General features: G+C 46.3%; 1 protein-coding gene across 1 annotated transcript in view; it reads left to right on the forward strand.

The window, feature by feature from the left end:
- The first annotated feature begins 308 nt into the window (after positions 1-308).
- LOC141975306 (uncharacterized) overlaps positions 309-14489 on the forward strand; it is a 189798-nt gene continuing 175617 nt past the window's right edge. Inside the window, 2 exon segments of the mRNA XM_074935603.1 lie at positions 309-392; positions 9818-9965. Of these exon segments, the coding sequence (XP_074791704.1) occupies positions 309-392; positions 9818-9965 (232 nt within the window).

The raw sequence follows: 14489 nt of genomic DNA on the forward strand, positions 1-14489 counted from the left end.
ACAGAGTTATCTGTGCTGCTCCAACCTCTGATGAGTCATTGAACAGTCAGAAAACACCATTCTTCAGTGCAATGTTCTTGTACAAGGAAGCACATCTTTTTGTTTCAAATAGACTCTCCAAAAAACAGAACGATGCCCCGTTCTGTGGCTGTCACAGCAGACCTAAACTATCAGCAAAACACTCAGTTATGCAGGCTGCATCACAGACTGTCTCAGGAGCCTGGACAAGCTTGCTGCATCTTTCACTCACTACATGCTCGACTCTACATGTACTAGTTTAAAAATATCTTCAATCCGTATTTCTATCCATGGACACAGCCCCGGGCTCCAGACACTTTGTGCTCCATGACCGAATCCATGATATGTATGAACATAAAGAGTTCAACTTGACAGTAAGTTGTTGAAGATCTTAGCTCTGCCTGGCCCCTTTTCTACAAAGCTGGAGCTTCTCTCTCACACACACACACACACACACACACACACCCACCTTAAAGAAGGCTGCTTTTTCTCATCAGGCCAGTTTTGGTCTCCTTTAAACTGAAATCAGTAGAGAATTAGGCCCACTGATAGAATCACACTCACTACACACAGAATGACCAAGCTGGTTGGGGCATGAGAACAAAGAGATTGGATCCCCCTGGTTCTGCATATTTGTTTCCCCTGGGCAGAATCGGAATGTTTTTCCTCAGAGATCAAAAGATGAAACAGTTTTTCAAATTTTAAAAAATTGAACACTGTTGGGGGAACTCTTTTGTGTTCAGTGAATCATTCCCTTCATTTTAGGGTTTTCCTAAGCCTGGGATCTGACCCACCAGTTGGGAGTTTCTATTATTCTCTTCCCTTCAGACGTTTGTGCACTTCCAGTGCCGTAGAAAAGCAGGCACAGGTCAATGCTCAAGATGGCTTTGTAAGAGAAGGACACTGGTTCTATTGCCAGTGTCTCACTACTAGCGAATAAGTTCTATGTAGCTATCTCACAGCAGGGAACAACACTTCTCGCCCAGGGTGTTGAGGAAGAAAGCACGATCCAAACCCTGTGCATTGACATCCTGCAATGTCTGGACACCTCAGTCAATGGAATGACCCAAGTAAGTGACCTCTTGCTACTGCTTCTTGAAATAGGGACCTTCTTCCTTATGTTCCTTGTACCCCTCCACAAGGAAGCTTTCTGAAAGTCAGCATAATGGAGGATCAGCATGTCAAATTCATGCCAGGGATGATGTGACCCCTTCATCATGGAGTAAGCGGTTCACATTAGAGAAAAGATATAAAGCAACTTAACTGGAAGGAATCATGTTGCAGAGATCGTCTCTTAATTCTTTCCACTGTCTGAGTGCGACTTCCCCTTAGATCCCCCATGAATACTTCTGAAATGTAGAGTTGGTGATCCTGGATTTGAAGAGATATTGGGGCTGGGACTGTGCCTTATATAGGTCTGTCAAATTCTGGGTAAGCTTATGGTACTATCGAAATATCTCCATAATGCTCTAATGCTGGGAAAGAGGATTCATCTCTGGGTGAGAGCCCAATTGCTCACCAAACAAGATAGTGTCTTTAAAAGACAGAGTGAGGGGGCAGCGGACAGGTAGAGTGAGCTAATGGGGAGAGAGAGTTGAGGTGATAGGTTAGGGAAGGGTCCGTGATGAATCAAAGGAGAAGCTACATGACAGGGAGGGATTCAGACAGCAGGATACTGGAGGTGGGGGAACGGAAATAGCTCCGTACTGAACAGTCTCGCTCTTCTCTGCAGGTGTTATGGCCAAGGCTGCTGGAGTATGTGGTGCCAGCTCAGTACACGGGTACTTTGAAGCCTCTCTGCAGATGCCTGAGGGAACTGGCTGAGAAAAAGCAGCAGGAAGGAGAAGCAGCTGCTTGCCTCGACTACAGTGGACGAGGTTTATAACAGAAACTCTTTCATTTCTTCTCTCCAGGCACTATGAAATGAACAGGTTCAGTCTGCTCCAGTTCTTTCATCTGTGATCAGGAGGCTCAAATGAATGAGGGATGGTCTTGTGATTACAACACGGCCATGGGAGGGAGCTAGGAAATGTGGGTTCTGTTCCCAGCTCGCCACCAAAATTCTGATGTGACCTTGGGGAAATCACTTGATCTTTCTCTCTCAGCTTCCCCACTTGTGAAATGAAGGAGTAATTCATGCCAAGCTCACAGAGGTGCTGTGAGGTGGAATTCATACATGTTTGTAGAGCATTTTGAGATGCTCAGACTGAAAGCGCTATGGAAATGCAAATTATTATCAGCTGTATTCAACATTGGTGGGCATGTTGGAAATGGATAGGTGAAGAACATCAGCAGGACTCTCTGCAAAGCCTGGCATAATTAACGCTATTCTGTTTCTTTCCCTAGTGCAACTCCCTACACCCCAGGGGCTGCTGGCGCGACTCCTGGTGAGTAGACCATGAGAATAGGTTTTCTGTGGAATGGGACAGTTAACTATACAAATTGGTTTTGTAGCTAGATGCTTGACTTAGGCTGAGGAATGTGTATGGTTGGGTCTCTCTCTCTCCGGCCTCTCCTGAGACACACTGTTCTGCATCCTCCTACTAGCTAGAATGCTTTCTTCTTCAGGAAGGCACTGCAGTAGAAGCAACAACTCTATTGGATGGTCTCCACAATGAGAGTCTCTGAACTATTCCCTCCCTCAGGAACAAATGGGTATTGTGCTGACAAAACTTAGCCTGTTTTTTCTCTTTCATTGACAGGTAGTTGCCTTATCCCCTTATGAAAGAGAAGGACACGGATGTGCTGCCTTGCAGTTACTAAAGGCCCTGCACCAAACTATCCATGCAGCAGTGGGTGAGATGTGGGGAGTAAAGATCCCATCTCTGCTGCAGTACATTGAAGGTAAAGTGCTAGTTAGGAGGAGTGTGGTCCATGGAGAATAGAAGGGAAGCCAGAAAAAGCAGCTTCGTATTGACGTGTGTTGTGCCATTCCTGTTGCAGTACGTGGGAACAGTGGGGAATTGAAATGGGGCTTCTAGGCCCACACTTTTCCTTCCTCTGGATAACTGTGAACCACTGAGGCCAATTCAAACAGGGCAGAATCAGGCCAGGAAGGTTTCAGCTGAATGGAAATTTCACAGCAGTTTCCCCCACACCTTTGCAAGGTTATTTTTTGGGAAGGTCAATACGCATGAAGCTGGAGGTTAGTGAAAGATTTTGGGGTTACATATAGAGTCTGATTTTGCAAACGGACTTTTTCTGAACATTAAACCCCATGTTTACTTTCAAGGGGGATTCAATTAAAAAACCCAGAGTTTGTCTTTCTGTAAGGAAACCTAAGCCATAAAAGCTAGGTTGGCCAAGTGGGTGCCCTAGGGAGAATCTAGGTATTGTGGGCCTAATAATGTCTTTCCCCAATTTTACAGTGGTATGAATCTATTGACGTCCATGGAAAAAACCCTTCAGTCAGTGTAGGCTGCGTCTACACGATGGCGTTATGCCAGCAGAGCTCCAGTGACGTAGCAGCGCCTGTCTAGTCTCTGTGGAGCAGGACAGACCCTAAGTGCAGCACAAGCCCGATATGTTTCTCATGAACGTCGAACCCCCCAATGGACAAGTGGGTTTGATATTCCGAAAAAGATTTTAAAAAATGAGCTGTATCTTCCCTCCTTGCTGTGGCTGTACAGAGTCCCCAGCGCTACATTGTGCTGACATTAAAGAAGGCTAGGTTAGAGCTGGACACTCAGAAACAGGGCCAGATTCTCAGCTGATGTAAATCAGTATAATTCCATTGACTTCAGTGAAGCTACACCAATTTACATCCAGTTCGGATCAAGTCCAGAATCTCTGATTCTGCAGGAAAAGTTTGTATTCCTATTAAACCCAGGCTTCTGATGTGCTGAACAGTTTTGTGAGGTGCTCAGCACCCTCAGCTCCCATTCAAGTCAAGAGGAATTGGGAGGGCTCAGCATCTCACTCCTGGTGGGTTGACGGACCCTGAATAAAAATGCCAGCAGGGTACGTAACATCTGACGAAGTGAGCTGTAGCTCACGAAAGCTTACGCTCAAATAAATTTCTTAGTCTCTAAGGTGCCACAAGTCCTCCTTTTCTTTTTGCGGATACAGGCTGACACGGCTGCTACTCTGAAACAGGACATTTTCTGTTGGTCCAACAAAGAACGTTGGCGCAGGTCCCTGTGACGGCGCAACGACTCACCCCTGCAGCGCCTCCTGCTGGCCATCTGGGAATTAGCTCTTTCCAGCACAGAGCACCCTCTGCAGGCCCATGTCCCTCTCAGACCCTGGTGCCCTTTTTACCCAGGGTGCTGCCCCCTGGCAGTACCCCCTCAGTCTCTATGGGTCTCCCTTCTCTGGGGAACGCCCAACCCTCTAATCCCCACCTTGCCTCAGTCTGGGCTACTGCGCATCATCATCATCATCAAGCCCCTGCACCTTGGGGCAGATTGCAGTGTAAGAGCCAGTCACTACAGGCAAGGGGGTTTGGGTCTGCTGCCTTTCCCTGCAACCCAGGACCCCTATGGGCCTTGGACCAGGCCCGATAGCCTGGGGAGTTGCCAGCCTAGAGCTTCCCTGCTCCTCTGGCCTTTCCCCAGCCCGCCCTCATTCCCAGTACCCTTTCTGCAGGCAGGCCCTGCTCCCTTCAAAACTAGAGAGAAAGACCTTCTCCTACTGGCCCACGGCCCTCTTATAAGGGCCAGCCGGGCCCTGATTACGCTGGCTACAGCTCTGGCTGCTTTCCCCGTCAGCCCAGCTGTTGTTAATCCCTTTCATAGATTCATAGATTCATAGATATCAAGGTCAGAAGGGACCATTATGATCATCTAGTCCGACCTCCTGCACAACGCAGGCCACAGAATCTCACCCACCCACTCCTGCAAAAAACCTCTCACCTCTTTCCCTCCTACAGCCCTCGCCCAGGGCTGTTTTAAGCCCCTCAGGACAGGAGTGGGGTGACTCTCCCAGAACCCAATAGGTACAGTCCCATTTCGCCTTGAAAGCCCAGGTATGTTACAGCTTGGCAGACCAGGAGTTTTAGAAGGACTCATTGCAAAGGAGATACCTGGGATGACTCTTCTTGCTAATCTAGGTGACATTATTGTTTTGCCTCCTGCTTTATAGGAAACACAAAGAATTCCCTGGACCATGCACGGTGGGAGCACATGCTGCTTCAGGTAGAGGATGGCTTTCAGATGTATTGTCACAGTCCTCCCTTCCCCCTCCAAATGTATCAGCTGGGGAAAAAAATAATGATAAATTATTCATTATAAGCACAGCTGGTCAAACCATTTCATTTGCAACTTTTGTTCAATTAAAAATGGCCTTTTTATTTTCATGGGACATTTTCAAATTTTTCAGGGTTCTTTTTTTTTTTTTTTTAAACACACACACAAAAAAACCAAAACAAAATAAGCCCAACCCAAATAGAAAAGGTTTAGTTTTTTGAAACTGAAGCTGATTTTTTTTTCCAGTTGCTTTGCTGTTTGTCTCCTTCCCCCTCCCCCCCCGCCTTTTCAATCACAAGTGGAAGAGGGGGGAAAAAGCACGGGGACGAGGGATAAAGGGAAGGAAATGGGGAAAACAAAGAATGGAATAATGGTCATTTTTGATTTTGAAAAGCAAAATATTTTTGTGTTTTCACTTTTCATTTGTATGTTGAAAAATCAAGAAAACCAAAAAAATCCCACTTGTTTTGTGAAATGGACTTACTATTGTTCAACCAGCTCTAGTTATAAATCCCTCTGTATTACCCCTGGGAACAACACAAAACTTAACCAGAAACCCAGCATGCTAATGGTGCTAATGCATCACTGGGGGACGTCTAAAGGATTTTTTTTTCTATTTGCCACTCAAAAGAAAACTTGCTCTGAGAAACCCAAAAAGGAAAAGAGACAAGACAAGGTTTGGTGTCTGTATCTCATGGAGAAGCCTTTGTGGTCAGAAAGAGCTCTTTACAGCCTCATGTAAATCCAGAGAAGGAAGATTTTTATGGCGAGGGCTGAAAATGAAAGGAAAGGACCTAGTGACAAAGAAGCCCCAGAAGGTTTGGAGTTCCATTTGGGGTTGGATTACACTCTAGAATTTCCCATTCCAGATCCAGCCTCATTTGAAATTCTTTGGGCTCAAAAATCAACTAAGATTAGGTTCTCTTGTGAGGTTTCTGATATTTCCTGGCTGCTGTTCAAAAGTCGGGCCTGAAACAGCAAAGTGCTGAGAGTTACTAACCTCTGGCTGACTTCAATGGGAGTTGAGGGTGTGACCCCGGGTCCTTTGGGTACCCACTGGCAGAGGCCACAGGAGTGCATAGGGTTCCCAGGATTCCCTGGATCTGATCTCTATATCATCAAAGGGTGTCATGTAAAGCCTTTCCTGGATGCCTGTGCCACACTGCATAATCCTTATAATCATTGCACAGTGACTGGATGGATAATATCTAAGGCGTTCTGGTTGTCTACTGAAATTGATGCTTTGAAGGTCTGTGTGTTGGGGCTGGTCACCAGAAGGCGATAAAGAAATTTCTTTCAGGCAGAAGATGCTTACCTGCTTGAATGGCTGTATGTAGACTGAGTAATTATTCCCAGTGGATGCTAATCAACAGAGCAAAATTCTAATCAAGTGATTGCAAAGTCTCCAGAGGAGATTCGAGACAAGAAAAACAAACAAACAATAGGGGGTACCCTGTTTACAAGCGGACAATGGATGCTTGGAACTATATCTGGAGGTCCAGAGGTATCCTGCACCAGGTATCCTTCACCTATTGGACAAATTGCCAAGTGGCTTGTCTTATGAATGGAGGATCACATTTGGTCTGGGTGTTTCCTGCTGGGAGAGAGATTTGGGGGAGCTATCCCTTGTGAGACAGGGGACTGTTTGGTTCTTTAAGTTGAAGCTCTAGAAGTGTGTTAGGATTTTATTTTTATGTAACCATTTGTTTCCATTAATTTTTCTTGCTGCTTCTCAAATCTCTGATCTTGGTGAATTAAACTCTACTTGTTTTCACTGTCAATGTATCGAAGTGTGTGAAATGGAGCGGTGATGCTGAGGTGAAACTGGTAAGGTGGCGTGTAGCAAACCTCTGAATTCTGTGAGTGTCCAGTGGAACAGGGGCTGGACATTCTGGGGATGCCCAGAGGGCTGGGCGGGTGGAGTGTACCGATTGCTTATCTGTAGAAGGACAGTGGAGCCTGGATGGGGTGAGAAGGGTGTGCTTGTGTTTCCTGTGACTGGCAGAGTCAGGAGCTGACACTTGGCAGGTACAGAGAAGGCTTCCTCGTGCTAAGGGCAGGTGGTAGTGAGGTCCCTCACAACCCTGGGTACCCTCGGGAGGTGTCCTAAAGGGTCCATAGCACTTCAGAGAAGGTGCCTGGTCCTTCGTGGTCCAGGGCCCTTTGTTCAAGTTGACTAGACCCATCGTCCATCCACTCGAAAATCACTCCTCGATGGTCAGATGTCTTGACTCCATCTCATTCTCCAATTCACTGTCCATCTGGGTTTGGGGACTGAGAGGAATCCTCAGGCAAAGGTTCAAGAACAAGAGGCAGAGGAAGTCTGGGTTGTCAAAGTTTATAGTTCTCATAGGGAAATAATCTTCCCATGACACCTGAATATTGGAAAGTTTACAACAGAACAAGGAAGCAAAAACCAACCAACCAAACAAAACCCCAAAACAACCCCCACATTCTTGCAATTAACCATCTGCTTTAACTCTGGTTTTACACTCAGTTCCTAAGAACATCTCTGGAGATGATAGACGACAGTGCCTGGAGCAGCCAGATATCCCTTGAGTTGAGCTGGCAGATGGGCGGCTATGCCAGCCCCTCCAAAGAGAAGGTTTGTTCTCTGTTAAGGTTTAGTTTCTAGTTACTTTCCCCTGAAATTCTGATTGGAGGGCTGCATAAGGCTTCTCTCAAGGTTTCATTATTTGATATTTTATTCTGCGTATAAAATTTGTTTGTACTTCTTCCCTGCTCTCTTGCCCCCCTGCTCTTCCAATATTTGCTTGGACAGGCTGCTTCTCTGTACTGCATTGTTGGTTCTCTGGCTGGGCTAGACGATGGGATGTTTCTGCAGCATGGGTGCTTGGACTTGGCTGTCTTGTTCCTTCCTGAGTGTTGCTGAGCTGGGTCTGTACTGACAGGCACATTGTGTTCCTGATATCCCAGGGCTGGTCTCTTTCTTTCAGAGTTTCCTGTATAAGGCGCTAGGAACGTCCTTAGCAGCTTGTCAGGACCTGGTCCATGTTAAATCACAGATTCATACAGTTCTGACGACAGCAGATTATATGGAAGCCCCTGAGAGACAGGTGAGGCCTCTGTCCCTCTCCCCATTTTACCAAGTAATCCCTGAATGCTCCCTGTGGGGCTCAGCTCTGAGTTGGCCTGGGACAGATGCCATTTTGCTTCCTATCCTCTTGATTGCTATTTCACTCAGCGCCCGCTCCCCATGTGTCTCAGGCCTATTGGCACTTTACACCACTTTGGGTGAAAGGAATGGACTTGTGGGCTCGATCAGACACCTGGTTCGATCCTAACCTGTATTTCTCTTGGGTGACAGGGAGTCATTTCCATCCTCGCAGTCTGTGCTGTGAGCCACTTGGACCTCACCTTGAAGGCACTTCAGGAGTTTGGGGCTGCAATGAGCCAGGTTAAGATTTCTGGGTTCGTCAGCCGCCTGAAGGTAAAGGAGCCAGGGGGTTCTCTCAAACTTCCTCTGCCTCTAAAGCAGGGGCAGCAGCCCCACGGTAGTGTCTGCTCCGGTCAGCTAGCATTGTCCCCCAATGTATGCGTTCTACGTGATGCCTGTCGTTAAGCAGAGAGGAGCACAATGTGGAGCTGGGGTTCTCTCAAATGATTTTTATGGTCTGATGTCTCATGGCTTGAGCGCCCCTCCCATGCACAATGTGTGGGAACTACATCAGTTGCTTGCATGGAAAAGCATTGACGGTATTTTTAGCTGTTTTTTATTCCAGGTTAGTAGCTGGAAATGAGGAGGTGTTGCAAGCAGCATGTGGCTTATCAACCCGCTTTAGGTAGACCACCAGTGGTCTACGGATGACAATTAGGGAACCTCTGATTTAGAGCAGTGGTTCTCAACCTTTCCAGATTAGTGTCCCCCTTTCAGGAGTCTGATTTGTCTTGTGTACCCCAAATTTCACCTCACTTAAAAACTACTTGCTTACAAAATCAGGCATAAAATTATAAAAGTGTCCTAGCACATTATTCCTGAAAAAAAGACTGCCTATTTTCCCATTTTTGCCCTAGAATTAGAAAATAAATCAACTGGAATCTAAATATTGTACCTGCATTTCAGTGGGCAGTATATAGAGTAGTCTAAAGAAGCCATTGTATGAAATTTGAGTAAGTAACTTTGCAAGTGCTTTCTTTGTCGTCTGCTGTAAAACTAGGCAAATATCTAGATGAGTTGATATACCCCCTGGAAGACCCCTGCAGACCCTCAGGGGTACAGAAGTCCCCCTGGTTGAACACCACTGATCTAGAGGATAGAGCAGGAGACTAGGCCTCTGGGCTCCCATTGCTGGCTCTGCCATTTACTCACTGTGCAGCCTTAGGCAAGACATTTCGCGCCTGATCTTGTACCCACCAGTGTCAATGACTAAGCTCCCGTGTACTCCACTGCTGTCGGTTCAGCCTTTTCGGCTCTCTGGGTCAGAGTTACCCAGTGGGAATGATGGCGACGGGGCGGCGAGTTCTATGGGCTCATGATGCCTGGGCTCCAGCAGTATTCAAGGCTCGGGGGCCCGGCTCCACCAATGTTTGATTCATTCCAAGGCTAAATGAATCAGAAGAACTTGTCTCTAGTGATGTTTCCTATTGTCTAGGATTACCAGCATGGGACAAGAGGCAAGACTCGCCGCACCCTGATGCTGACGTACAGCAACGTGGCTGTCCATGCTCCAACAGAGCAGCTTCTCTCCCGAGTAGAGGCAGACATCACAGGGAATGTCATTCACCATTACAGAACCAGTTGTCAGGTAAGAGCTTTTGCGTGACAACTGTGAGGGGCATTACCCTGAAGTTACAGCATTGCCTCTGAGTTTATAGAGAGAGGGCTTGTATTTTCTAAAACGCTCCTTTGAGCAATAATTTGTCACATAACTGAAATTTAAAACTGTAATGGATGGAGCGTGAGCTGTCACATGTTGTGTCACTTTTGTTGCTCTTCTTTGTGTTTTCTCTAGTTTTTCTATATTCTTCTGAAATTCTGTCGAGCACAGCTACACAGTAATTCAGACGCAGTCACACTCAGGCTATTCAGAATAACACTCTAACTCCCCTAATATGTATGTGTATCTAGCTCTATCTTTTGCTAACCAAGAGAGAATGGTGCTAACTTGTATTTAGTTTCTTTGCTGTCACTCTGTTTCTTGGACTCACTACTTCCCTTACCTCTTCTCTGTCGTCTTGTTTGTCTGTGTGCTCGTTATTTCTGTTCCCTAGGTATCTGACTGCTGGTACTGACTCTCCTCTCAGTGCAACCTCGCCACGTCACTTTGCCATTCAATTCTGTCCTGTCTAAGTGAGAATCTCATTTAGCCTTTGTCAAAAAAGTTGATCACAGTTGAACCAAACGGATATCTTCCAGAAGTTCACAAATGCAAATATTCCGTAGGATGACCCCTGATCTTGACCTCTGCAAAACACCCCCTCTGAATACATTTCCTGCCTTTTGGAAGATTTAACAATCATGATTTCTCTCTGCTCCATATTCACCAGCCAGGCCATTTTGAGGATGTGTGTTATGTGGGACTATAGACATTGCTAATAGCTGTTTTGCATTTCGTTTTTCAGGTGCTGGGCATCGCTCTTACAAACAAGGTAAATTCTAAATAATCTGCCCTCAGCTCTTGCCTTTTCTATCCACAAGTTGCTTGTTTAAATTGCATAGAGCTTGATTTCCTTGCTACATCAAGCAGGAGTCCTGGCTGCTCTGGTGTAAGTGGCCCTGGATTTCTTTCATGAACCTGGGTTTTCTCTTCTTCTGAGGTGGGTGCAGAGCCAGGGTCCTCTGCCTTCTGGGGTCTGTGGACACCTCTCTCCTCTCCTGAGGCTAGATTTAATTCCTGATCTTTATCTTCTGGACTCTGGTTCTTCTCTCCGTTTCTCATCCACATCCTCTTGTTTCTCCTTCTGGATTATGTAGGACATGCACCTAAAATTAACCCTCATCCAGAATGTCACGGAGATTAGCTGTGCCATTTTGGAGACCAGAGACTCCCAGAAGTTCAACTTCTCTTACAAACTGGAGCTCCTTGGCTACATGCTGGTGAGTGATTAGGAGCTTTGAGGACTGAAGTACAAAGGAGTTTGTTGTAATGTCATAAGACTGGTTTTCCAGGTAGATGTTGTTTTATCCATTGGCTGTGACTGTACCACTGCAGTCTCATAAGCTACCTGCATGGCACCCAGAATGCTGCTGGGTCCACTCTGAGCTTGGCAGGGATGCCGACCTATTGTGGGCTGTAAGTGGCAGGAATGGCTTGCGTCTGGCGAGTTATCTTTCTGTCCTCTGTATAGCCTGCAGATGGCCCTACGGTCCATTTCTGAGGCAGAGAGCCTGCCGAGCACGGTGTCTGTTTATTACAGGTCTGGCATATGGCCCTGTTTCAGGGTGTGAGAGGAAAGCCTCTCTGCCTTTCAAATCCATTTCCCATTTTTTTCATTTCCCTATTCATGCATTTCAGGACTTCATTAAAAAGGAACCACTGGATTCCCTGGCATCTCCAGTTCGCTACAAGGCAATTCTTGCCATTAGACATCTGAGGTAGGCTATTTTCTGCCATATTTCCTGGCACTGTGACGTCGTCTTTGTTAGTTCATGAGTGCCAGGTTGGGAGCAGTTTGATGCCTGCCGGGTTTGGCTCACATGCTGCTCACCAGCAGAACTTTAGTTCTTGAGGGTTTGAATGTGTCCATTTGGAGGTTTGTGCTTGAAAGACACAAACTTGGAGGTTGTGGGGCATGCAGTACAATGCAGGAGAGTTCAGATGGGGAGGGAGGTGTCTGGCTTGCTGGCAGGGGGAAGGAAGCTTGTGGGTTTCTCTAAAAAGGGGACTTGAAGCTTTAGCTTTACTTCTCGATGAGCCAATACTTAATAGAGGTGCAAAGAGGTGCTCAGCTGCAAAGTGAAGGGTTGTTTGCATTTGGGGTTTTAGATTGAGACAATCTCCAGTCATTGGACCCATTTCTTTTACTTGGAGGTGGTACTGAGTCTAATGCATGACTTTTCTCTCTCTCTCTTTCTTCTGCCAGCAAACTCAAACCGTCTTTGACCTTGAAGGAAAACCGTGAGCTCCTTCATCAGTGTTTCAAAAGTTTGTTTCCCCTCCCTCCCTTGGAGAAGATGATGAAAGAGGAAGGTGAGACAGCAAAGGATGCTCTGCCTATACAGGTACGTGACAACAATTCTCCTCAGGCACCATCCACTGTATTTCTGCCCAGCAGGCACTGGGTGATGGCAGTCACACATGGCCTCCCTGGCAAGGTTATGGTTAGCTTTCCCCAGCCCCCAGTCCTCCCCCCCCACACACACAAATTATCTGTGCTGAGCCTCACTCCTTCTCTTCTGGTTTCAGTCACTGTACGTAGAGTCCTTGGAAGCCCTTGGCAAGCTAATGAAGACTTTGCTGGAGGAAGAACCAACCGCACACTGGTTCCAGGAAATGTTTCAAGTGAGTAGACCATTGAACCATGGTGGAGATTTTTTGTTTGTTTGTTTGTTTGTTTGTTGTGTTACTGCAGGGAAGAGTCAGAGATTTAGGGGGTCAAGCTTCAGTTGTGGAGGAATTTTCCACAATGGAGTGAATTGTCGGGGGAAAAAGCACCAAATTCTTCCTGGGATAAGCAGGCATGTGCCCCGCTGAAATCCACAGAAGCTATGCCATTTTATGCCAGGGCTGGATTGGGACCAACTTCTTACAATGTAGTTGACACTACTTGGACCGGCAAGAAAATCACCACTGCAGTAGCCAAATCCATGAGAACCAGTTGAAACTGATCACTTCTTCAAAGAGGAATTCATTCATATTTAGTTAAGCCCTGTGTATGGAAACTCATCCAGAGGAGACTTCCTGTTCCTCAGACATGAACAGAATATCCTGAAGAGCTGAGGGGTGGGGAGTTTGATGCACCTTCAGTATAAAAATGAAGTTCTAAAAGGAGCTGGGCTGGGGGGGACTTCTCTGCTCTTCTTCAAATCAATAAAAAGAAATGCTCCTCTCTGTCATTTGGCCACTCCACGTGGGAGAAGTTGCCCAGGAAACAGAACACAGCAGCAGACATCAAACAGCATGCAATGTGGTAGACAGCTCCCATCAGACAGTCTACAGGAGACATCACGTACACAGGCCCAGATTCATCTCTCATGTAACTCCTTTGGCTTCAATCACTCAGAGATGAATCTGGTCCCTGGGACTTCCATTAGACATGTAATTCCTTCGCTCCATGGAGGTCGGATGCTTTGGAGAGGGATTTTAGTGACAATTAAACCTGTTTAAGAGGAACTTTTGGGAGGGATTTTCTGGTACTAACTCTGTCCATTCCCCTGCTCTACCAACAGCTATTAGAGACATGGCTCCGTTCAGAGAAGGAGTGGGAGAGAGAAAGGGCCTTGCAGGCCACCATCCAGCTGCTGACTGCCTATCAAGAGACAGTTCATAGCACAGTGAGTATAGCCTTCCTCTTCCTTGAGCTGACTTCCCTGCTTATATCCGATCTGACACTCAACGCAAATGCATGAAAAACACTTCCAGGGCAGCAGCTGGGATCTCAAAGTGACTAAGATCCCTCTGCTTCCATAAGAGAGAGGTTTACACAACAATGCTGTGACCACACTCCGGGCAGACTGCAAGAAGTAAAGGGCAGACAATCCCCCAAACTGATGGCTTATTCTAGAATTACATTCACCAAGTCAACAGCAAAAGACCTTCCACCCTAGTTAACAAAATGCCAAACACGGTCCCCTTTTGGCATTCCAGACCTAGGCTCCCATCTAAACAGCCCAGTCTAATATAGTGAGGGGTTACTGAAAACCTGATTCACCATATGTGAGGTTCACCCATCATAAAAGACCAGATGCTTATCCCCAGGTCAATGTGAATCTCAGGTCTTTCCCAAATAGCATGCTGCCAGCCAATCCTTAATAACTAAATTGAAGATTTCTTCTTAAAAGAAAGAAGAGAGTTACAAATGGTTAAAAGATCAATAGCCATATAAGTGACTGTCAATGTTCATAGTTCAGGATCACAACAGTGATGGAATAAACTGCTGGCTTGTACAAGTCTCTCTGGAATCATCCCAACAGATCAGAATCCAAAGGCAGCTTAGATGTAAAGTCTGTTAGTTTTTCCATGCATTTTCCAGGTTCTTTCAAATGATGATTTGGAAGCTCTCTGTCTTATGGCTTACACTTTCCCTGTTCAAAGTTTCAGCAGACTAGAGATGACAGGATGAGGCCCGAGCCTTCTCTTTTCTAGCTATTCTAGCAGGCTGACA

This window comes from Natator depressus, chromosome 20 (genome assembly GCF_965152275.1).
Source record: "Natator depressus isolate rNatDep1 chromosome 20, rNatDep2.hap1, whole genome shotgun sequence".
Taxonomy (NCBI): Eukaryota; Metazoa; Chordata; order Testudines; family Cheloniidae; genus Natator; species Natator depressus.